The following is a 26,457-nucleotide window of genomic DNA, read 5'->3' as shown; positions in this document are numbered from 1 at the left end:
TTATTTGGGCTTTATATAGTCGGCTTGGTATTATTATGTGGACTATCATAACCATTTTTATTAACCATGTAGCAATGAGCATATAATTTGCTTAGACATAAAATGATTAGACAATGAGTGTTTCACAGACTTAAAACAATTAAATCAAAACAGTCAGAATATAGGTATATTCACCATGTTTTTCAGAACTCTGAAGAATGAATGTCTTATCCTACCAAATTACCTATTTAGAAGAAAAAATCATTTCCTGTTTCATTTACACTTCCAGTTGTTCCTTAAGATTTACTAAACCAGTTAAATTGAATAGCTAAATTAACTGAAAAATCATCTTTCACATTTGCAGACCTTGCTGTTAGATGAGAGTTTAGCATACCGGTGACTTGGATCCTGGTGTACAAATTCCACAAATTCATCAGTTGAATTTTTAAATTTCATTAGTAAATACATATTACTTGATTACACATTTTACCTCAGTAATGTATTCCATTCTTTTGTAGAAAAATTGAGCAATGACAAACCAGATCCAGATGTTTTGTGGAACTCATTAAATGCAAAGACAGTCAAACTTGGTGCACAGACAGGGTGATGACTTTCCAAGAAAAGTTAACCATCTGAAGTTTCTGAGAACCATGCCTTTTTTTATGGTTTTCTGTTTTCCCATAAAAGCACGTACTTTTCACATAAACACAAACCAACAACGTTCTCCCAAAATGACTAATACACACTGTTAAGCATTCAAACCACAGCACTCTTTTGTCAGTTAAATACGAAAAAAAATATTTCCTTTGAAGGACTGTAGGCACGTACTGATGACATACTTCTAAAAAACAGAAATTTAATTTACAGCTACAAGTTTCAGAACTAAATGAATTAAGTCATTAATCATCACCTGATCCAATGGGAAATTTAGTAATGTTTTCCGAGACATCTCTTATTTGTATCGATTGGTTTCAAAGGGGGCTTGATCTCTTCCAGATCTTCATTAAAAAATAAGGAACTCCTTATGTCTGTAGACTACAAATTTCTTTTTACCAGGCAATATGCCTGATGAAAGCCAGATACTTCAAAATCTAAGACCACTTAAAGCCAGGAGAAAGGAGTGGGTTCTTCTGGTGAGATGTCTTTAGGGGCTACAACAATGTAAACTGACCAGTCCAAAATCGTCACCTTTGGAGGCATCACCATAATTACAAGAAAGCTGTTTGGACAGGTGAAAGTTCAGAGAAGTTCTGTCTCTTGCACACACCTCAGCCTTAACAAAACAAAACTGATTTATCATGTGCAGTTTGCATTTTCAAAAATTCAACCTGTGTTTTGTATCTTGAAATTGCTCACTTTTCTTAGGATTTTTTTCATGCAGGTGAGATTTCTCAGAACCAAGACACAATTTAGAGATTCTATCTTTACCAGAGCTTAAAATTCAGAACACAAGACTTGATTGGTACTTGACAAAAATGACCGGCCATATTTTAAATTTGTCATTGCCCAAGAAAAGAGCATAAATAGCAAGAAGCTGAGACTACAAGACTCTTGCAAAACCAATCCTAAGTCTGAAAGGTTCCCCACCATCCTGCGCTTCTAATAATTAAACAAGGGAAATGCACCTTGAGGGGAAAAAAAAGGGAAAAAGGATGAGTTTGAAAGTTTATTTAGAAACACACCAAGTGCCAAAGCTGGAAGTTGATTTGCAATCATACCTTTAAGAAACTTTTAAGTGGGGGTAAAGAAGGACTCATTTCCTATGGAAAACATTCTAACTTCATGAAAGCCCAAACTGTCCAAAATTATCTCCAAAATCCTGTGCTTCTGCTGAAATAGCTAAAGACTAATTTTTCCAACTAGACAAGCACAACCTAAAATAAACAAAAACTCTTCAGAAAAACTTATATGCCAAGTAGGTTCATTAAATGCTATGGAATTCTTCCATGAAATGCAAAGTGAAGGTATATACTATATACCAGAGTGACACGGACAAGAGGCTATTAAATTCAGAACTCTTATATAATTTATGCTGAATCAAGAAAACTAATTCAATTATGGAAATTAATAGGAGTGAAGAAAGTGAAGTGAAAAAGCAGATTTTGATAAAAGCTTCACAGAAAAAATATCGTCAATGTTATCTAAAGATTCTAGACATTCTGAGCAGGAATGAATCTACTAGAGATTCCAAGCTGGTAAACTACTGGAACAAGTAAAAATATCTATGATCAAGCATGCAAGATGGTTAAAAGGAAGTGTCTCAGGGTCATCTACAACCATGGTTTCTAGCAGACCTATTTCTGCACATACCTTATTACAAATCAGCGGTTAAAAAGAACCCAAGAAAACGTACAAAACTATACACAAGGTTTTGTTTGCTTGGTTTGTGGTTTGTTTTTTTTTCTCCTTTTTTTTTGTTTTGTTTTTTTGTTTTTGTTTTTGTTTACCAGTCAACTATAAGATATTAAAAAGATATCAAGGATTTTAACACACACAGATTAGTGAAAGGTCAGAATGAAGACTGTACTCACCTAAGTAAAGCTAGTGTTGCATAGGGAATGTCATAATACTAATCTGTCAAAACTGCAGACTTTCTCTCACCTGAAAGTTCCCCCCACTGACTTGACATATAAAGTCACCTAACATTTCAGCATCATCAAAATATCAAACTAAGTTTGATAAATATTGACTTTAATTAGTTTGTCAATAGAAAAAAAATAAAATCAACAGCACTAAAGAAGCCTGGCATAAATTCTCTACTTAGCATGGGGTAAAAACTTTATGGGAATCCAAAAAGTGGATCCATTCCTATACAACAATATATCAGTCATCTTACCATCAAAAAAATTTCCCAACTTCTGAAAAAAAAAAAATAAAAAGGGAACAAAAAAAAGACTGAGTTTCTATAAAATACATACTTTCTACATAAGCCTAATTAATTTTCTCATCACTTTCCTGCCTGCTTATTGAAAAAGAAACCCAAAAGATTAAATGCAAGCAACTGAAAATTTAAGTTCCTTCTGCAAAATTCAGGTAAATTAGAACCTCTCTAAAATGTTTGCATGCAGTTGTGGAAACAACAGTTCAGAGGCACTGCACACAGAAATTCTACATTTTTACACACTGTTGTTCTCTGTGGAGATTTATTAGCCTGTTTTCATCATGGGGAAAAAAAACCAACTAAACCAAACCTGACATTTCCTAAATATCTCTCCAGTGTTATTCTGCAACAGAGCAACATTATTCTTAAAATACTTCAGAAAATTTCCCAGGAAGGACAAGGTTGTCCATACCAGATGTTAACAGTTGAGAAAGTTTTTTGTGATGGAAAGCATTAATCTTGAGTACAATTGACTGATTAGACTTAACAACTAGTATCACTGCATAAGTTTCTCATATCAGTAGTGAAACACAGACACAGCCTTTCAGGTGGGAGAGACACCACATTACAAAATTAGATGTTTCACAAATGAACTGGAGGCAGCTGCCGCCTGTAGTTCTAAATGCATATACTGAGACATTTCAGGGATGAGAAATCTCCCTGCACCAATTCTTTCTTCCATGTGATCAACTATGTTGACCTCCTTAAAACAAAGTTGGCAACATAAAAAGTAGTGCTTTCAAAAAAAAAACCAACAAAAAAAACCCCCAAAACCCCCACACTCAGCTCATCTAACTGGTACTCAAATACGTAGAGGGCAATAACAAAACAAAGCTTATTTGAAGACCTTTAGCATGCAATAATATAGGTGTCACTTAAAAGAAACTGCATACATAAGCATGTGCTCATTTGTCACTTCTCCAACCAAGTTAATCATATTTATTTTCATAAACTTATTTTCGTTACAATATTCATTGTCCCTTGTTGCTATAGTCACTGTCCAAACTTTTGCTTAAGTAGGGTTGAGGGCAGGGGGCTTTTTTTGGTTTGGTTGGTTGGTTGAGGTCTTTTTTGCAGGGGCAGGCAGCCAGGTAAGCTTGGTTGTTGGTTTACTTTGTTTTACTACCAAGTCTAGTGAAGATAAAAGTGCCTTTGTTTCCTCACCGGTGGAAATTCAAAATATACTTTAGACTATATTAACATAGTTTACATTCTTGAACTTCTTGTTGCACAGTTTTATTATTTTTTCATTTACATTAGTGTTTAAAATGCTATATCTTAAGCATTTAAGTCTGCATCATACATCTCAGGCAATGTGGTTATTCCCTAGTCATTCAAAGAAACATGGAACATTCTGCAACACCTAAATGCTGACGCAATGCTATATTGTTGCAGAAAAACAATCCCAAATGTTTAAAAAGAGTGCAATTTTAAATGACCATAATTTAAAGAACACTCAGGCAGAAAACTTACCATCTCCAGCAGGGAGGCCTCGTTCTTTTTTCTCATCACATTTGTTGCATTCACTGAAGTACAGCAATAGAAACATGTCCAGAAGGACCCAAACCAAAGAGGTGGCAAGGACCACCTTGCAATATGCAAATTTTTTCATGGCACTTTAAGTCAAATACAAAAAATAAAAAAGTATAAATAAAAATATCAACAGGTTGTTTTAATCCAGTTTGAGAGACCACGTTCTATATCTGGAAAAAAAAACAAAAAAGAAAAAGAAAGTCACCAAATTTACCTGAGAACAGATGCTAAAAGCAGAAATTTTAACTCCATTTTAAAGGTAGCAACTTAATCACAAAATGCTGTATGTAAGAAAATGAATGCTCTACACATTCCAGTGAGATTAAGGGAACAGGGTCAATTAAAGCAGCATGACTCCAGTCCTTTACTATGTCAACATTCATTATCTGAAATGTTAAAATGAGTGATCAAAAGAGTCCTCTCCTGTGCCACTGAAGAAGAAGGTAGGCACATCAAATAAAATTGGAACTCTTCGGATCCTCTGAAAATCGGAACAATCTAAATGAATGAAAAACAGGAATATCCTAGGAAGCAAGGTATCAATGTGTACTGTGTGAAGCCCATGGCTAATATTTCTCATGCTCCTCCCATGTAGTACACACTGACTTTCTGGGCCCATACTAAGAATTCTAGCCTACAAATGCCTGTATTTTACATAGGTCTAACAGCACATTACACATTTGTCACAAAGACAAATGCTTTGCTTTCAGCAAACCAAAAATAAATATACCTTCTGGCAAAGTTAAACAGTAGGGAAGGTTAACAAAGTACCCATAAGCCACCATGATCATTTACTAGGTATTCAAAGCTAAAGGTATCAACTAGTAATTCTGACATAGGGAGTTTAATAGCTCAACACTTGATCATAGAGCAAATCTTTATACATTTTTCAACATGTATACATTAGAATTTTAGAATGCCAATCTTTGAAATTCTCTTTTGCTCTACTCAAATTACAAACGAACTTTGTTACAAAGACTGCCTATTTCCATGACTGGTAGTGCAGAATCAAGAACAGCTTTGAGCCTGGTCACTTACATTAAAATATAGAGTTTTTTAATTTTATTTTTTTTTATACTAACATGTTTCCTGCCATTGCAGACATATTTTAATTCAAGGTGCTCCCGAAATGTTTCCCAGTGGGGACAGTTTACCAGTTAAAATTAGAATTGCAGATACTCTTAACTTATAAAATAAAGGGAAAGTAAGGCTCTTCAAATGCACACTGGAATTTTAAAAGGTACATGCACTCAGTTTTCTGTACATGCTTTCAGTGTAAGGGTCATGTTTTGGCTTAGTGCTGGAAACAGCATTGATAACACAAAGATGTTTTTGTCACTGCCGAGCAGCTCTTACATAGAGGCAAGGCCTTTCTGCCTCTCACCCAACCCCATCAGCGAGGAGGCTGGGGGTGCACAAGGAGGTGGGAGGGGCCACAGCTGGGACAGCTAACCCTGACTGGTCCAAGTGATATTTCATACCATATGGAATCGCACTCAGCATATAAAGCTGGGCGAAGAAAAAAAGAAGTGGAGGATGTTCGGAATGATGGCATTTGTCTTCCCTAGCCATTGATACACGTGATGGAGCTCTGCTTTCCTGGGAATGTCTGAACACCTGCCTATCCATAGGAGGTAGTGAATGGATTCCTTGTTCTATTTTTCTTGTTTGTGTAGCTTTTGCTTTATCTCAATCCATGAATTTTCTCATTTTTATTCTTCCAATTCTTTCCCCTTTCCTACCAGGGTGGGGGGACACTGAGTGAGTGGCTGTGCGGGGCTTGTTTGCCAGCTGGGGTTAAACCACATCAGCCATGATTATGCAAAAAACCTCACAAAAAAGGCTGTATTATTTAAGACTGCCCTTCCTTTAGCATTTCATTGTCATAATTTGACCCCTACTTCCCCTTGGCCTTCTGAAGGGAAAATAAGATGACAACCCTCTTCTAAATTCAGCTTATTTCTTCTTATTGGCAGCAGACACATCCATGTATCCATATACTATGAACTGGCATAGGTTTGGATGGCACAGCAACATAGAAGCCTTTCAGTTGTACAGTGCTAGAAGGGTATACATCCCTCTACTTCCTGCTTAAGGGAACATCAAATGCCAAGAATGAATTTTGTTTGGGATCCCAGTTTGCATCCATATAGTTTCGGTGTACAGGGATGGCTGTATGAAATTAAGAACTGCAAAAGTATCTGTAATTAACAATTTGAGGATAAAATGGATGAAATTACCACAACAAAACATTAAGTGAGGTATGTTAAGAAAAAATCCTAGGGCTTGTTTTGTTTGGGTTTTTTGGCTGTTTTTTTGGTGCCTTTTATTTTTTTTAAATAGACACGAGGATAGACCTGAACTCTGGATCTTGAGATCTGCACTATAAAGTTCTGTAAAACCACTGGTAGCAGTAAAAGAAAAATAATTTGTTACAGACTACTAAGTAGAGAGCAGAAACCAAACCAACTCTATGGCATTAAATAGTATCTGCTTTCTCATCTTGAGTGCTGCGTGAACATTCAGTCTTGTCATTTCAAAAAGGATATAGAAGGATTAGAAGGAACAAGTGAGAAGTGCAAAAGGATGAATTCAACAAAGAACAGCTTCATTATAAGATGAAAGTAGCATTTTTCCTGGCTGAAAAGATGTAACCTAAATCAAGTGGCAGGTCTGTAAAATCAAAGCTGTACGGAGATGGTAAATTGAGATCAACTGTTGCCTTTTACTCCTCCATCTCGTATTGGCAGAAATCAAGTGAATTTAGCAGCAAGAGGTTAAAAAACAAAAAGGAACGTATTCCCTACAATGTGTAGTCACACAGGGGAACTGCCTGCCACCATACACTGCCAGTGCTGCAAGTCTATTCATCAGCTATTAAATACCAAGTGCTCACCCTACTTCAGGCAGAACCTCAAGTCACTGCATGCTAGGAGAGTACAGTCAGGAAGTATCCTTACAATTTCCCCTATTCTCTTCCCTAGATACGGGTATCAACCACTAGCAGAAACCAATACTGTATACCGACAAGATCTCTCTGACATAGTATGACTGCACTTAAACTCTCCATACAATAGTTTTCTTTTACCCCAAATCAGGACACTGTAGAAATGACTTGGTAAAGAATCAAGTCATACCACCATCCTGCTTGTACTTAAAGAACACAAATGTTAATAAAACATCACATGTTTTGAAAGAAAACTGTATCAATTCTTATAATCTCAGACTTCTTGAAGTTCAGACTTGTGAGATATTAGGCTATAAAAGAAAGTGTAAAACACACAGGAACACAGTGCTTCGGGATTCTCAAATTAGCAAGACACCAGGAAAATCGTAATAATAATCTAGACTTTCTGTCCATAAAAATACTAAATATATCAAGTGTTTTAGAATGCACAGGCTGGTATATCAGCCTCTAACACAAGAAAATTCCTTTGACAGTTCAGTGAAATGTCAAAGAGACACTTTGTGAACCCTTTGAATCCTTTGAGGATTCAGGGAAGTCATGAAGAGATGGTTATGCAGAAATTCAACACACTGTTTAACATTGATAAGGCCCTTCCCTGCACCTTTAGAGGAAGCTTTTCACTCCCTTGGGCAGTTTTCCATCTCATGATTTTTTTACCACTGATTTTATGACAGCAATCCCCCTGTCTGCTAACCAGCAGAATTCAGACAGCACGGCAGTGAAGCAGAGGGACCCAGAAACTCAGATGAAACAAGTGTTCTTAGCATACCAGAACCCTGACCCAGAGGTCTGAGAAGAGGACTCCACTGTCCAGAGCTTGGGCTATATGCTTGGTTCTTCTCCCTAGTGCTGAAGCAGTGGTGGTGGCCTCACCCATGGGACGGATGCTTTGCCTGAGGTGTTGCTTTTTCAGTGGGAGGGTCTATGGGACAAAGTAAGCAATGATGAACAGTAGGTAGATGCATCTTCAAAGAGACCTTGCAGCGCCACAAGTCTGAGCCCCATGATGCAAGAAGAGACAGTTAGGCATTGCACTCAATGGATAAGTAGATGGAGACTCCCAAGATGAGGAGTGAGTGAGACAAACCCGGGAAACTAGTGACTTGTGGCAACAGAAGGAAAGCCTGTGGATGCACCTTTCCAGGACAGTTATATTTCCTGGGACGCTGTTGAAAGACTGATGAATCTGCCTGAGTTTAGCTTTTAGACAAGCACCTCTTGGCTGTTCATTCAGGTATGAATAAATGACACTGCCAGGTGCCACATGAACCTGAGCATGTGAGCAGGGACAGCAGAGCTCAGGGTGTGACAGTAGAATGTAGCAGGCATGGGATCCAGATACTGCTCCCCTCAATTGCTCCTGTGGGATGGCAAAATACTGGCAAGCGTGCACACAGCCTGTCAACACCTGGCTGCGTGGGTGGTCTCAAAGGCTGGCTTATAAGACCACAGGATCTGCTTTGAGGAATGACGGCTGCTGGCCAGGAACTGCAAAGTGAGGCATCATGGAAAACTCTTGCTCTACTTCTGCGAAACACATAGAAAGTGGAAGCACGGTTTCTTTGGAGGAATACAGAAACATTTCCTGAGCATATGGAGAGGTTTTCAGATAATCCTGGACTATAAGTTCAAAAGAAACAAGAGCAGCAACAAGAAAGGCACCTTAAGGATACTGGCAAAAAAAAAAAAAAGACTGAGAATAATGCAGGTCCAGTGCTCAGCATAAAAAAGGCCGAGATATTCAGTTTGTTTTTTGCCTCCTTTGTTATTGGGTGCCCTAGATCAGAGTCCATGGCAGAGCCTGAGGGAGTTAAACTTCACACACAGCACAGACAGACTGAGTCAGGGATCTCATAAGCCACTTAGACGTGCAATTCCATGGCACCAGATAGGCGGCATCTGAGGCTGCTGAAGGAGCAGGCTGACCTTACTGCACGGTCATTCTCTATCATCTCTGAAAGGTCATGGTGACCTCGAGTTGCTTCAAGATTAGAAAAAAAAGCTATCATCAGGAAGGAAAAGGAGAATCTGGAGAACCATCTGCTAGTCAGTCTCAATCCAGTCCCTGCAAAGATTATGGAAGAAATCGTACATACAAAACCACAAAAAACCCAAACAAAACCAAAAACCCCAAACAACAAAACAAAACAAACCCAACCCCAAACAAATCACCACAACACAAAAACTATACCGTACTTGAACAACTTGGCAGTTTGCTTTAAGAAGAGAACTGGTTTGGTAAAGAGGGAAACAGCAGTAAATGCTGTCTACTTTGACTTCAACAGGGATTGTGACAGTCTTCCAGAGTACTTTTTCAGAACCTAATGAAATTTAATCTGAAGAAGTAGCCTACCGGCAGGGTGGAGAGCTAGCTGGCCCACCAGGCTTTATGGGTTCTGACCAGCAGTACAAAGTCCAGTTGACAGACAATCTCCAGTGGTAACTGTCTGAGGGCAAACTGGAGCTGATACTGCTTAATGTCTTTACTGAGCACCTGGCAGATGGGACTGAATGCATGCTCAGCAAGGTTGCTGGTGACACCCAGCTGGGGTGGAGCATGCAGACAATACCTGGGCAGGAATGGCCCAGGGTGGCTGATTCAAGAGACGTCCAACAGCTAGAAAAACAGGCAGGTTGAAACCTCAAAAAGTTCAATAAATGCAAGTACAAAGTCCTGTATGCAGCATAGAATAACCTTATTCCATGCAAGACCAAGCTGGATGGGGCCTTGAGCAACCTGATCTAGCTGGTGGCATCCCTGCCTGTGGCAAGGGGAGTGGAACTAGATGATCTTTGACTTCCCTTCCAACCCAAACCATTCTGTGATTCTATGATTATCATCCATATATCACAGAATCAACCAGGTTGGAAAAGACCTCCTAGATCATTGAGTCCAACCCATGACCCAACACCATCCTGTCAATTAGACCATGGCACTAAGTGCCACATCCAGCCTCTTCTTAAATACCTCCAGGGACTGTGAAACCACCACATCCCCAGGCAGCCCATTCCAATGTCTGATCACTCTCTCTGTAAAGAATTTCTTTCTAATGTCTAACCTAGACCTCCCCTGGCAGAGTTTAAGACTGTGCCCTCTTGTCCTACCTCTGGTTGCCTGGGAGAAGAGACTGACGCACACCTTGCTCTAATCTCCTTTCAGGGAGTTGTAGAGAGTGATGAGGTCTCCCCTGAGCCTCCTCTTCTCTAGGCTAAACAGCCCCAGCTCCCTCAGCTACTCTTCATAGGGCCTGTGCTCCAGTTCCTTCGCCAGCCTTGTTGCCCTTCTTTGGACACTCTCCAGCACATCAGTGTCCTTCCAGAACTGAGGGGCCCAGAACTGGACACAGTACTGAAGCTGGCTATTAGCATGCTAGAAAGCTGCTCTGCAGAAAGAAACCTTTGGAGCCTGATAGCAACTTTAACATGAATCAGGAGTGTGTTCTTATGGCACAGAAAGTCAACTGAATTTATAAACAAGTCCAGTAACCATAGAAATAATTCCCAAATATATAGGTTTAACAATTGTATTTACCTACTGAGCAATGTAATAAAATTGAAAATTTTTGCAAAACCAAGTATTTTTCATCCCTTTGAAATACTGGATAGTAGACGACAAAACTCTTACACCATGGAAGAAAAAGGAGTATTAAAAACAGCTTGGAAAGGGTAAAAACAAAGGCTGTAATTTATCAAGAATAAAGTGAAAAGAGGAAAAATGGGTACGTTCAAGTCTTGTTACTTCTGAAGGTCAAGTGCATTTTTTTTTCCTCTGTGACAAAATCTGTGATACATTTGACACTATAGAAAAAGGTCATCTTTAAAATTACTGCTCATATAAAGAGCATTGTTTCACTTTACGACCTCTTTTACAAACACAGTTGGCACAAGAAAGAAAGCTTACTCTTTTTTCAGTATGATACATAACTATTAAGTCATTTTTATCTTTGGATCAACTTCATCTTTGTTTATACTAGTGATCAGTCTTCAATACGACTTTGTAACAGACTTGACAAAGGACTTCATTGCCGTTATACAGCTAAATCAGGATTCTACACTGGATGTGTCACGTAACGAGACAAAGCTGATGTAAAGTTTGTTTTCTAGACTTTCAGATATGAATAAACAGAAGCTGGCACAAAGTAAGGGCTCATCAAAATCCTGACACAACATTTGCTATGTCTAAGCTATTAATATCAATTTAAATCAAATGAAAAATGATTAACCGAATAGCATCTAAGGAAAGATTGATGGCCTACACAAAATTGAATTTTCAGCTTCTCAATCTACTTAGTAATGAGGGAGAAAAGACTGGCATACTCTAAGGTAACATATTAGGCATATGTATGGACTTTTGAGCAAAATTCTAAAAAATGAAGCCAATGCAAATTGTCATGAGCAGTGTCTACAACTCCATATCTCTGAACAATTAATGGACCAATCCAGTTGATTACACCCATATTTGAAAACAGAAGCGATGCCAACACTACAATCAGGTTTCAGAACTACTTTTGCTACTGTGCTGATGTGCTGTTTGGGGATTTTTTCTTTTTTACTGGCCCATGCTCTGTTCAATTGGTTTCAGTGCTTGTTTGCAGAGGGCTCATTACTATCAGATCATCGGTAAACAGGTCAGTTTGACAATAAATAAAAAACCACCTTTCAATGCTATAAAAGCAAATGTAAAAAAAAAACATTCAAACCAGAAGGTCAACTCATCACCTGTGGAAAATGTGTGTATTCTGCATCTTCTTCACAGAAACACAAATGCATCCAGTAAATTTCAGCAGGCAAAAATAATACTCATGAGTTCAAGGATGCCAGTACTCTATTGTTTGGAAGTTAATAAAAAAGAACTACTTTTCATCAGGCTATGCTCGTTTGATGGATTTTGAAAGGTTTTAGTGCAGTAGAGTTCAGTAAGTAAGTTCTGAAGAGGTGATGAAAGAAAACATCATACTAGTCTGAGCAGTATGAAAACAATTCATCAAATCTTATTCTTAGAAAAATCTGAGAAATGTTGGTCAGTAAAATCAATTTCTATTCTTGTTCTGTGCAGGAAGACTATACTTTTAATTCACCAGAAGAGATTTTTCAATTAATAAATCAAGTTCCTAATTGACATTTGAGAAAAATATCAATTATGTTTCTAAAACTTGTAGGCCTTGGAATGAAGGAAGAACAAATATAGGACTAGCTGACTACAGCTGAAAACCAAGGATGAACTTCATATACAAAGGCAGAAGCTATTGGTTTATACACGCTTTCCTACAAATAAACAGAACGTATTTTAGGCTTATAAAAGCAGAAGCTCTCGTGAGATTAAAATCTATCTCATCACACAGAAAAGTAATACCAAAACCAGAACAACAGGTATGCACTCCTTCCACAATTTTGTCCAACTGTTTATAACTGTATGGAACTAAGTCACTGTGTACTTAAAGTTCTGATTCTCCCTATTTAGAATCAGAGAATCATAGAATACTTTGAGTTGGAAGGGACCTTCTTACCTAAATAGTCTTTACTTAAACTCTAAACTTTTAAGATTAGTTCTAATTACTTCTACAGATACATAGTAAGGAAATAACATTTCTAAACTGAGTTAACAGGTTCTTAAAACCAAGTTATTTCAGTTAATGCAAGAAGTTAATTGAAAATACATTGGTATTTTGGTACCTATAGTTTTCAGAAACATCTTTACTATAATCATTGAACTTCTGAAAACAGTATATCATTTGGCAAATCAGTGCTTAATGGTTTCTCAAATGAGTTAGTAGGTGTGCCAAAATCCCTCAAAATATCAATTTTGAGAATGAAATAAAAGATTATTTGTGCAACTCCTCAAATGAAAACCTTTGAAATGACTTAAATTACATTTTTCCCCAGCCATACTTAAGGTCAATAGTCTTCAGATTGACCTGAAGAAAGCCCTATCTTGCTTGCAGGAAGAATGGGCTAGGTTTCAAAGAACCAGATGAACAATATTTTAGTTGAATTCAATCCACAGATTTTGGATTTACATTCTTTTTACAACAATTTTTGCTATACAAGAAAAAGAATAAATTGATCCAGGAGGGAGACGAATTGTTCCCTATCAGAATATCACTGTAAATATTACAAGAGCTCAAGAGGATAGCTGAAATTTGGAAATTAAAAATACAATAAAAGTACAAAGAATACCGCTGTCATATAAGCAGCTGAGAGTCACTAGATGTGTATTCTATAACTTTAAAGTAGCTTTCAAATGTCTGAGGCAATAATTTTATTTCTCTGTCTGTTCTCCAGGTTGAATGAAAATTACCTAAAAATAGACATCTCCTTCAGAGATCCTTCATACATTTCCACTCTCTCAACTGCTCTAAAATTTAAAATATACTTCTATTATGTCCAGTGAACAATCAGTATACATTACTTAATACTGCAAATTCTATAACAAAAAACAACTATACATCTTTTTACAGTACTGCTTCAAATATTTGGAGTACATCATTAGTCCAAGTTAACTGCAATACATCACAAAATGAATACACAGTATATAGAACCTTGAAGCAAACAGCAGTAAGTGTTTGCGCAGGCATTAAGTTATTGGGTATTACAGTACTGGCAGGGAAGTTCAAAACCCTGCTATTAAAATCTTTTCCTTCTCATACTGAATGGCAGATATTGCCTCTCCTGACAGCTGCAGAATAGGCAATACTTTCAGAAAAGCAGATTTATAAGCCAATAGACAGTTATTTCTTTTCCTGAAACAATTGTAGTCTTAAATTGGGCTACTGACACCTCAGATGCTGACAGAGAGCAAACATCCCTCTTCAAAGCCATACCTACTTCACATGTACACTCTGGGAGGGTTACTGAGTGTGCTTAACTAGGAATAAGAGCCAGCTAGAGAATACAGGTGTTATTTTCATCAGTGAGTATCACAGGCAGCATGAAGACAATGAGCAATTCATGAGCGAAAAGCTTTCGTTATGAACAGCAGAATGAGATGATTTAAACACCAAGCTCATAAACCCTTGACATGCAATAATTACTGGTTGAAGATGCATCAGTAAGACCTATTCAAGCCTTCTGCTACCCTTCACAGCAGCCTAGAAGGCTGAGGTGGAATTTTTTGGCTTTTTTCTTTTTTGAAGATTCACAGATTCACAGATTCACCCAGCACTTAGCTTTTTCAGCACTGCAACACTCCTGCCGATCAGCATTCCACAGCTATAAACTGACTCCAATCTTTAATAAATCCCTGAAGAGCTGTGCTAGCTGGTCTTTCAACCCCAACACTACAGGACTTTTAGAGGAAAATCGAGGTCACATCAACACAGGTGTTCTAGGTGAGGACCTCCATTTCCTCAAGAAAAACAATTTTGTCATGTGAGCTACAGACAGTTCAAATTCACCATTACTCAAAAGAAACAGTTTAAAACTAAGTAATTTTAGCTTCCCTACCAGATCTAAATGGTCTTTTAAGAAATAAAAAGCTGAACTACCCAGAATTTATATTGCAATGGAATGGTGTCACAGGATTAGGCTATTAGTATAGTTTGCTGTCTGCAAGAAAAAGCTGTAAACACCTCCACATGTCTTAAGTGCTCAGGCTTGTGACATGATGTAACACAGCACAAAGGCTTCTAGCCAAAAGCAGCATCACTTGGCCTTACAAGGCATATTCTAATTTCTAATAATCAAGAAGTCTTATATTCCATAGACTATTTTAAATACCTTGACAGGTGCCAGATGAGCTGTTAGTAGAACAGGATAGCTGATAATAGGACTTCTTTTAAAGTTAAAATTCCTTCTGAAAAAAATTAAATTTAGTATTGTGAGCAATCTTCTTGAAGAAATCATATGCACTAGATTAGGCCATGTGGAAGTAAAACCATAGTAAGCTGTTTCATATTCTCAGTGCTCATATTTTCCATCTTCCTTTATAACATTTCTGCATGGTCCAAAAAATCAAATTGACTTCCAAAATATTTTAAAAGTTCTACATTAAAATGTCCAACTGCAAACTCAGAATTTACTAGCTAAGGCTAAACTAAAATGAATACTATCCTCATCCACTGTATGGAGGTCACTCTCCATACACACATGTCAAATAACAGAATTTTCTGCAGAGGATACTTTCTTCAGTTTGCTCATGTCAACACTCAAAAATGTCAGGTAGCATTTGTTTTTGAAGTATTTTGAGAGAATAAGCAAATTCTTCTTGAAAATACTGATGAACACAGACAAAAGGGTTTCAAATTTACTCGCTATTCTGCTATTAAGGTAGAAGCTAGAAGAGAAGAAAACTAGAAACTCTGATATCAGCATTAAAGAATTACAAATTTCAGGGAGAAATCTTTGACTACTTAAAGGTCAGGAAAATTCATCATTGCTAAGCAGTTACACAGTTTTCATAGACCAAGACCTAAGCAGACTCTGAACAATCAAGTGAATAAATCTTTATACAAGACATTCTTGACAACTTCCTCGTATGTTGTGAGAAATTGTAAAATCTTTCAAGCTAAGTCTCAAATGTTCTAAAATAACCAACCTCCATAAAGTTTCTGATTATTTTTTAGGTATGTATCAAAGCCAAAACCTAGAGTGGAATAAAATTGTTCATTAAATCTTCAAACACTTTTAGAGATGGCAGAAAATTACACAGGTCAATAGTCAGCATTAAGGATGAATCACTAATGGCAAGAATTTGAATTGAAGTAAAGCACAGTCAGTTAATTAGAAAAAAATTATTACAGAGGAGACTTCTGGAAACATTGGGTAAACTGCAGTCAAAAGACTGAATCATGCTTATGTGATTAACTGTAGAAATCTTCAATCCTGAAGACTTTCTACTATAAATTAAAAAATCCAAAGGGAAACTTGAAGAAATACCAAATAACTTTGAAGAACACATTTTCTCTGCCTTCAGTATATTTGGAGAATACTCAAAATACTGTGTTTCAGAAGAAAAGCTTCGGAAAAAAATACAGGTAAAGAAAAATTTAAGTTACATGCTGGGGCCATAGGGTGCTTATCCTAGAGAAGCTGACTTAATTCTGCCTAGAGTAACTGCAGAACTTGCTGAAAAATCAAATACAGGCAGATATTGAGTTAAAAACTGCTGATAGGAAAATGCATGTGACTAATTGTGAAGATTTAAAGAATTAGGAAATATAATTTGAAAAAATAAGGGCGACAATAATTTAACACATAGTGGGTTATTTAACTGCAAGTAAAATGAAGAATGGTAAAGAATTCAAAGGTTTTGTTAGCAAGTTTTACTTCCATCCCATGTCTGGGGAAACACCATAATTCTAATCAAAAGTAACTCAGCAGCTTTGCAGGGCTAACCACTTTTTGAAATAGAGAGAAAACATCAGATCTCCTTCCAAAAAAACCTAGCATCAAAAAAAAAAAAAAATCAGAACATATGCCTGTTTCTCTTTCTCTAGAAAGAAAAGACTGATCAGATAGATACGGAGAAAAAAAAGGAAAGCTAGCATCATCCCATTTTGTGATACACTCATGATATTTTTGCAATGTTTCTCACAAAGACTTGTGCTCCTTTGCTATATCCATATGCAAATATAAAGTCTACCTAGAAAGCAAAAGGCAGCATTTATACAGAAAGGCCATACAGCTTTTAAGCCTACATTCACACATAAGTCGGTTCTCACATCATAAAGCTGTCTGCTCAGCAGGTAACTTCTGCTGCTAACAACTGTTTTATACTTAATTAACACGCACAGTATTTCACTAAGGATAAGATTCTTCACATCCATCCTTCCCTTTCCTTTTTAGATTCACTTGTTTTAGATGTAGTTTTTCTTAATTCTGTCTTCCCAGAGATCACTGACAACACAAGCTTGGGAGATATCATAATTCTAAGTTCATTGTTTCAATTGCTAATCCATGAAAATGTACAGATGGTATAAAAAGAACAATCACGAGATTTTCTTCAAGGACCCATAAACTTGTCCATGTACAGTCTTTCTTTCTGAAGTAAACAATATCCATACTTTAGGTTCTACTTTGAATAGGTGAACAAGAAGAACTGTCAGATACAAAGCTAAAAAAGGCAGAATAATAAAAGCAGAGTTCTGGAAATCCTTTATAACTTGGGATCATTTTGCAAGACTGGACAAAGAAAGAAGAAACTGAAAGGGAGAAGTTGCTAGAATAGTTTGCAAACAAACCAATATAGCAATGGCTCTTCTTCTGCACTAGCGTCCTGGATACTTTGTCCCTTGTTCTTCACCACTGGTACTGGTATTTCCACAGGAACAGACCTTAAACTCCAGCATTCAGACTTCAGGTGAGCTACAGTGGTTTAGATGTTGAAGCACCTGTGACGCCTGACAGTACAAGAGAATTTTTACAGAGGTATCAGTATTGTCCATTTTGAACAAAGGCTTGATTCACATTTTGGGACATTCTCAACACAGAGGTCTACTCTTCCTTTCCTTTTCACTGCATTTTCCCCTTTATTATTCAAACAAGCAAACCATCCTTAACTCTCAGACAGGCTGCAGCTATGACCAATTCAGTTCCAAGCAAGCAGATGCACTCTCCCTCCCCATTGCTCTTACATGTACATCTCCTAGCTTGCTGCCATGCAAACAAAAACGAAGAAAACAGGTAAAGTAGACACAGGATGGAAAAGTGATCTTCTGTTTCTGGTGGACTCAAGACCATAGAACAAAAGAAGGAGAAAGAAGCAGAAGTTAAGAACCCACCTATCTGAGAAATATAAAGCAGCCCATGTGATTCAAAAAGCTGGTGCACACAGTATTCACCTATCCATGAAACACCTTTCTGTAACTGCAAAAGTAGACAATTATAAATGATGGACCAGATCACAGAAATTTTAATTGACCATGGACTATAAGGTATTAACTGGCAGAGCTTCAATATTCCATTAAGTGGAGGGGAGAGAACTTAGTTTGATCCACATACGCCAGTCCTAATACAAATAAATGAAACCATTTTTACATTAGCAGTCCCTACAAAAAAAGAGTACGTGACAAAGGTGGATTGGTAGACAAGGAAAACAAAATGACCAACCAAGTAGTTTATGAAAGATTGGCAGAAGTTCGATGGCAAGCAAAACCAAAAGACAATATAAGGTCAGCCAGCAGAATTAAATCATGTTTAATTGCAGAATACTGAGACTATATAGGAAAAAAAACCCACAAAGATTAAAAATTACAGAAATCCAGTCTATTAATTTCATTGTAAACACTTTACACTTTGTCCTCTTCCACCCTGTCCCAAACCAGATACATTAGATAACTTTCAAAAAAGAAAATAAAAATTTAGAAACCAAAACTTCATTTGCCAGTATTTCCAGAAAAACTAAATGCTGGCTACATTGATGGCTTCTCTTAGACTCATCTGCAATACTACAGCAAATATTTTAAGCAACTTCACATTCACTGGAGTAGTACTTCCAAACAATTTAAAAAAATCCACTAGTTAAACCTGGTTTGCTGAATCTCAAAAAAAAAAAAAAGAAAAGGTATGAATATTGAGACCAAGAACATTTAAATTTAACAGTGTGACAAAATATCTTGGGTTTGTAGTTTTTCAGAATGAACTTTCTTCTGTACTCTGGACACAACAATATAAAAAATATCTCATTATTAATGAGACAAAATGTAACAAGAAAGAAAAAGGTCTGCAAAAAGGAGGATATAAATTTAAATAAGCTCTTGGGTAGCCTTATCAAGTCATTGTTACCACAGCATTTGTGCAGGATTGAATGTACATTTTTGGTTTTCCAAAGGTTAAACAAAAGCACTGAGCACTTTTCCCAACTTTGAACTTCATTAAAAAATACAAAAATTGACATTCAATTTCTCATTTTATCAAAAGCAGCAACATGGGAAAGATGAGTTCTACAGAAAACAGCAATTATCTTTTGTTAACAGCTTCAAAAATCTTCACTTCTTAAAAATAAGAACAAATCTACCATGTTTTGAGTTCATTTTTGAAAAAAATGCCAGAAAAACAAAAATCAGTAAAACTGCAAAATATTAGTTTTCACTTAGATCATAGAAATTATTAAACCAAAATCCTTTTCAAAAGAAAATATTGCTTTTTTATTCTTCTGTAAGAAATGCTTTTCAAATGTTGCTGGGTTTTATTTCTTAATATTGCAGAAGAAAATAGATTTATTCACATGTTAAATTTCAAGATTATACTCTTCAGCTAGTGATTCCAAAAAAGGTTTTCCATCTGGCCTAACTTGTAAGTTTTCATCCTAGTATGAAAAAAGCTTGAAAAACTTAAATAAAATAGCCATATCAAGATATAGGAAATGCATCAGTAAGGTAAAAAAGTAAATAAAATTTAGATTTTATTTGTTGTGCTGTGCATCAGTCCAGAGAAATACGAAGAGTGCGATATGTAATTTGAGGCAGAAAGATTATTTCATGGAAGAGTTCACTTGTTTCCCCAGTTACCTATAAGAGATGGTAACAATTTTCTGCATAGTTGCATAGAGAAAACAATCAGCAGAACATTAGGTATGGCAGGAATGTATCAGGCTTCACTAAATTACTTAAGTTTCTTCAAATATTTAGGTGCTTATTACTTCACCAATTGTTTTGCAGAAACTGTCAAGCACTTTGCGAAAAACAGCAAGTGCATTTAATTTGACACGACTTTTGAAGGTACAAAGCTTGTAGCAACTTAAGTTTTTTACAATTCAAAATTAATTCTTGACTAGAAGCCAAGAGAGAAACAGGTCACCATAAAAAGGTTAATCTGTCAGAAAACATTAAAAAAGGGAATATGACCGAACTGTTTTGCAGTTTTAGCTACACATTAATTGAAAACCGCAGAACTTGTGTAATACAATCACTTCAAAAATTTAAATTAAATCAGATCAGAGATCAGATACTTTTTAAAGACTCTTTTAAAATTCTGTGCTCTAAAACATTTAAAATTACTTTTCAGTACCTTTTCTGCAAGATTTTCAACTTCTCTGAAAATACTAGAATCTTGACAAGAAGAGAGAGTAGACACGTCTGAGAAGCCAGGCCACATGATCAGACCACGGTTAAGGATTCATCAACACACTATTACTGTGTAAGTAGCTGCTAATCCGACATGCTAGCCTTATGCTTTGCCAACAAAAATCTACACAGCAATGAAGAAACTTAACTAGAGAACTGACACAACTGCAAAATAACCAAGAACAATTGTGTCTGGTCAGCCACATCAGTTTCTCAGTGCAGACCCAGACCAATCGGGGTCTCAACAGCAGTTATTTCTACTCAAATCTTATCTCATTAAACTCACCATTAGAGTCAACAACCACAGAAGAGGTGACTGGGCTACCAAGAAAGCAGTATCACTGAAGCTACAGCTTGAGCAGTAAATCCAGAAGTAAAAAATTTGTTCTATTTTTTTTTACCCTATTTTTTTTTTCTCAGTAGCTTCTACTACTAATAAACAGTATTAGGTAGTAATTTGGAGTATATTTTTCCCTCTCTGCTAAACTGATGCTTGTTCAAACTATACCTTTTAAGCACTGAATTTAAGAGTACATGTTGGATCTTTTGAAGTTGACTGGAAAATGACCCACTTGAACCTGAAACAGACTTTTCCCATTTTACCCTGCTGAACCTGAACTTCATAGTTGGACCCAAAGAGTTCTTCAGATCTCAGTCTGTGGAAACTAATCTATGAAAACTGCTAACAGGTTTCAGGAAAGAAAAAAATCAAGATGAAAAATAAGCACAAAATGTCAATACCAATGATACCAAGTGCAGGACACCAGTTGACGCACTAAATACAACTGCACTGGTTAATCTTTTCTGCCAAAGGAAACAGACTGGTCATACTACATCTTTGCCTGTCTGTCCCATTAAACTTTGGTTCTCCATCTTGTATCAATCAAGCTTAAAAAAAGTGGGAGATGCGCACGGAGAAGGCTTCAGAAGGATTCGGTTGTTAAACACCTCACTGGGCAGCCAGTGATTACCCAGCGGTAGTTTAATAAATCATCTCTTATCTGACAAGGATGCTTTCAGGGAACTGTGTTTACTGTAGAAACAGAGAAAATAAAACTCAGGCTTTGTTTCATCTGGATGGAAAGTTGATCTGAATTCCAGCTCATTGTCCTCGATCATTCTTTTCAAGATATACTGAGAGGGTAAATTTAGGAGAACTAAAAATGGGGTGCTTTACCTACTTGGATATTGTACTTTAGGTATGCACTAAGATCTAAAGGGATTCTTATGGATTGTTTAATAGCCGCAGACAACTGAACTGGTCCAACAGGACCCTGAAGGAACAGTATAATACGGAATATGCATGTGGTGGATTGATCCAGGCTGAATGCCAGGTGCCCAAAGGTGCTCTATCACTCCCCTCATCAGCTGGACAGGGGAGAGAAAATATAACAAAAGGCTCCTGTGTTGAGATAAAGGCAGGGAGAGATCACTCACCAGGTACCATCACAGGTGAAACAGACTCAATGAGGGCAAATTAGTTCCATTTATTACCAATCAAATCAGGGTACAATGAGAATTAAAACTAAATCTTAAACACCTCCACCTCACCCGTCTCTTCTTCTCAGGCTCACCTTCACTCCCTATTTTCTCTACCTCCTCCTCCCTTCAATAGCACAGGTGGACAGAGAATGGGCTTTACAGCCAGTTCATCACGCTCTGGCTCTGCCTCTTCTTCCTCCACAAGAAAAGGATTTCTCACACTTCACCCCTGTTCCCATGGGAAACAGTCCTCCATAAATTTCTGCAACATGAGTCCTTCCCACAGGCTGCAGTTCTTCACAAACTGCTCCAGCATGGGTCCCTTCTATGGGGGGTACAGTCCTTCAGGAACAGACTGCTCCAGTGCGGGCTTCCTATGAGGTCACAAGTTCTGCCAGCAAACCTGTTTAAGCCTGCATCTCTCTCTCTCCATGGGGTCACAGGTCCTGACAGGAGCCTGCTCCAGAGTGGGCTTCCCATGGGGTCACAGCCTCCTTGGGGCATCTACCTGCTGCAGTATGGGGTCCTCCCTGGGCTGCAGGTGGACATCTGCTCCACCATGGGCCTCCATAGCATGCAGGGGGACAGCCTACCCTACCCTGCTCTGCACCACAGGCTGTAGGGGAATCTCTGCTTCTGTGTCTGAAGCACCTCCTCCCCCTTCTTCACTGACAGTGGTGTCTGCAGGGCTGTTTCTCTCACATATCCTCACTCCTCTTTTCAGCTGCAGGGTTTTTTTCCCCTCCCTTTTTAGACACGTATCCCAGAGATGCTACCACCGTAACTGATACGCTCAGCCATGGCCAGTGGCAGGTTCCTCTTGGAGATGGCTGGCATTGGCTCCATTGGACACAGGGCTAGTTTTAGCAGCTTCTCACAGAATTCACCTCTGTAACTAACTTGCTACCAAAACCTTGCCACACAAACCCAATATAATCCAAACACAAAGCAGTAGTATACATGCAGTCATTAAGTGCTCCCTTTGCTCTGAGGGACAAAGCATACAGATCTGACCAAAGCAATACATTCTTTACAAACCTCCTCTGCAGGTTTACAGCCATCTGGATGGTCCACTAGCACCGGTGGCAAAATCCCGATCCATTGCTGTAGAGCACCTGTGGCAGGAACCATAGAGCAACACACTGGCCTAGGCCATTCCGACATAAACATAGAAGCAAAAGAGGTCTTCCAACCACAAGGTCTTAAGGCTGTCCTAGAAGAAAAACAGAAATTCATGTAAGTTCCTAGCTCAGCTCTGGTAGAGCTTGAGGTGGAAGGGGAGGAATGTTTCACATTAAAGATTTCAAAATCCAAATTCCTGTGCAAGGGAGAAGGAGTCAAAGATTGTTTCTAAAAAGAGGCAGTGAACTGAGCTTGTGAGGAAAACAACATATGCAGGGTAGAGTGGAGAGGTGGAACAAGTCATCAACATTTTTTAGCCTTTCAGATGATATGATTTAAGTGGGAGGACTGCCTGTCCTCCCAAATAAGCAGTTATCTATTTTTGAGTTCTATATATGTCATCCTCTATCCAATCATGAACACTTAGCACAACAAACTATGAATTGTTCTCAATAAGGCTAGAAAACAGCCTCCTCAACAGCACGCATTCACATGAGCAGCTCTCCAGATGATCATTCTTTTGGACTAAATTTTCCCATACATATTCAAGTTTATAGATGTAGGGGGTTTTACATTCTTTCATCTCTCGCCCACAAGTTAAACATTAGCATTTATAATGACAGTTTTTGTAAAAAAAAAAGGTGATATTATACTAACATAGACCTGATGCTTAAGAAGTAATGTTTTTTCACTTCTAAAAAAAAGTGACACCTTAAATATGATGCCTGAGCCTTTCCAAGTTCTTATCTGTTTAGCAATATTGAATGAATTCCTTCCTTTATCCAGTTAATACAGCAATGTCTGAAGGAAATTCTAAGCAGCTGAAAAGTAAAGATTATATCATAACAGACAAGAGAGGAGGTTTGTTCAATTTTTAATGCAATTGTAATTTGTCAGCACTTAGGTAATATTTGCCATATATTATATGAGTTTATATCTTGTATTTCCCATATTATATATGATCCTACTTAGTTATTCAAGTTTATTGCTCTACCTGTTTAAACTGTTAGCTGTATGTACCTGTCTGGATGAAAAATTATGTACAAGGGAGAAAAAAAATAAGATGCTGACACTATGACAACATGACAGTATGGGGGAAGTACATGGTAAGGAAAGCTAAGATTGGCAGTGATAGAAAAGGTGTTTGTCAACTGCTTATTCTGAAACAAATTATTATGCCAGTACTGAAGCAGGTGAAGTAAGTATAGTACTTGGCAGTTTCCCATTTATTTGCATACCAAAGTAGAAAGGGAAAATGTCTCAACTCCTAATTTTGATCTCTATTGGAGGATAGATTACCAAAATACTGGTAAAGTATACTGATAGAATAGGAATACTAAGCAGAAGTGGCCTACAGTCTGATTTTTAAAAGAACTGGCTAAGGATCTCCCAGAAATGATACCAATTTTTACCAAATCTGAAAAAAATAGGGAAGTTTCAAAGGCCAGAAAAATATGATCCAAGACACACCCAGCAGGGCACCTAACACAAATCATGTTTGTTTCCTTTCTGAACATGTTAATATAAGAGATCATGACATAATTCTGAAGAGACCCAACCTCCTTTATCACAGCAAATTAGTTGGTGCCTTCATGAAGGTTAAACACAGGCTTCCATGATATATCTGACTAGATTCTTCACATTGCACTGTAACATGCAATAGACACACCAAAAAAGTCAGTGTTGCTTATGTTAAATTAGCTTTTTGTGTATTACTTTTCTTCAGTAAAGCTCAAGTGCCTTATAGAGGCAGAGAACATGATTCATTTTTACAGATGGGGAAACTAGTCTGTTACTGGCTAAGTGGCTGGCATCTGGGAGCAAATTTTCTTCAATCTTCTCAAGAGTTTTAACTGATATATCTATCTATACATCTATTAGGTTAGATGAAGATGCTTATTTAGTGATTTTGCTAACTCATATAGTTTTTCAAAGGAGCCTAAGATGGCAGGCTCTTTGTTCAGTGCTGTCCAGACACTGAATAGAAATAGCCCTTATAAAACACAAAACTAAAAAGCAAACAGTAAGAGCAGGACACACAGCGAATGGTCCACATTGCCATTAGTAAGCAAGGCACATCTACCAAGGGTAGATGTTTGCTTATTTGTAGTGAGCTTCCACACACTTAAAAACTTGTGATCTCCCTTGATCTCTTCTCTGGGTTACAAAAATGCCAATTCAATCATTCCTTCTGCACATACCATCTTTTCTAAATTGTCCGCCATTACCATTATACTCCTGAGGCAAATTAACTGTGCCTACAGCTTTCTTGAAGTGTAATGGCCAAAACTGATAAAAGTACTTGAATTCCACAAGATAGAATGGAGTAAAAGGTTCAACTTTGCATCCTCCAGATTATACCACCATTTAGTCATACCAATACATACACACACCTCTTCTTTGTGAACAATTCTGCATTGTCAACTCTCCTTTTATAATCTGTGGTGAGGAATGGGATGGCAGGAACGACTGAACAGTTGTTCTCCATATTTTATTTTATTTTGACCTAAACATAAAGTATTTCACTTATTTATGTAAATCACATCCCGTTCTTTTAGGCTATCTTTCCAACATTTAAGACTTTCCTGAGTTGCCATCCCAGGTTTGTGTAACTGCATTTATTCTCAAATACATCTTGTCTTCAGATTTCATAACCATATGCTAATTACCCAGTTCATGAACAAGAACAGTAAGCTGAAACAACTACACAAAACCCCATGCAATATGCTTTCCTTGCTGTAAGTGAACTACTGAAAAAACCTCTGGCTACTGTTAACCTAATGATTTTACACGCATCCTAAAATAGCGTTTTTTATCTGGGCCATGTTTCCTTAGCTTGCTCAGTAAGAGTATCGCATGTGGCTTTCTCCAGCCCACAAGCTTCCTGTTGCAGAGGATGTTACACTGGCTTGATGATGCATTTCTAATCTTCACAGAAATCACTAAATGGCTTGGGATTGGAACTAGATGATCTATAAGGTCCATTCCAATCCCCCTGCCATGGGCAGGGACACATTCCACTAGAACAGGTTGCTCAAAGCCCCATTCAACCTGGCCTCAAACACTTCCAGGAAGGGGCATCCACAACTTCTCTGGGCAGCCTGTTCCAGTGCCTCACCATCCACTCAGTAAAGAATTTCTTTCTTGTATCTAATCCGTATCTGCCCCTTGTCCTATCACTGTATGCCCCTGTAAAAAGTCCCTCTCCAGCTCTCCTGCTGGCCCTCTTTAGGTACTGGAAGGTCTAAGGTCTCCCTGGAGCCTTCTCTTCTCCAGGCTGAAAAGCCTCAACTGTCTCAGCCTGTCTTACATAGGAGAGGTGTTCCAGCCCTCTGATCATCTTCATGGTTCTCCTCAGCAGAGAGGAGACTCACTGCAGCAGATGCACACACTTCTTATGATGGGGGCTCCAGAGCTGTTTGCAGCATGCCAGGTGGGGTCTCACAAGAGCAGAGTAGAGGGGAGAATCACCTCCCTGGACCTGCTGTTAC

General features: G+C 37.7%; 1 protein-coding gene across 3 annotated transcripts in view; it reads right to left on the bottom strand.

Moving 5' to 3' along the window:
* Positions 1-26,457, bottom strand: part of GALNT1 (polypeptide N-acetylgalactosaminyltransferase 1) — an 87,944-nt gene that overhangs the window by 40,114 nt on the left and 21,373 nt on the right. Inside the window, exons 2-3 of one of the 3 annotated variants that reach the window (XM_027680294.1) lie at positions 22,883-23,057; positions 4,334-4,563 (exon numbers count right to left, since the gene is read on the bottom strand). In XM_027680294.1, coding sequence (XP_027536095.1) covers positions 4,334-4,472 — 139 coding nt within the window. In that variant the 5' untranslated portion in view covers positions 4,473-4,563; positions 22,883-23,057. Of the gene's footprint in view, positions 1-4,333; positions 4,564-18,079; positions 18,099-22,882; positions 23,058-26,457 lie in introns of those variants that run through there. The other 2 variants (XM_027680313.1, XM_027680303.1) reach the window with 2 other exon arrangements.

The sequence above is a fragment of the Neopelma chrysocephalum genome, unplaced genomic scaffold, assembly GCF_003984885.1.
Source record: "Neopelma chrysocephalum unplaced genomic scaffold, ASM398488v2 Primary Assembly neopelma1_22b, whole genome shotgun sequence".
Classification (NCBI taxonomy): Eukaryota; Metazoa; Chordata; class Aves; order Passeriformes; family Pipridae; genus Neopelma; species Neopelma chrysocephalum.
The sequence above is the reverse complement of the archived record's forward strand: the minus strand, read 5'-3'. Positions and strand labels throughout refer to the sequence as shown.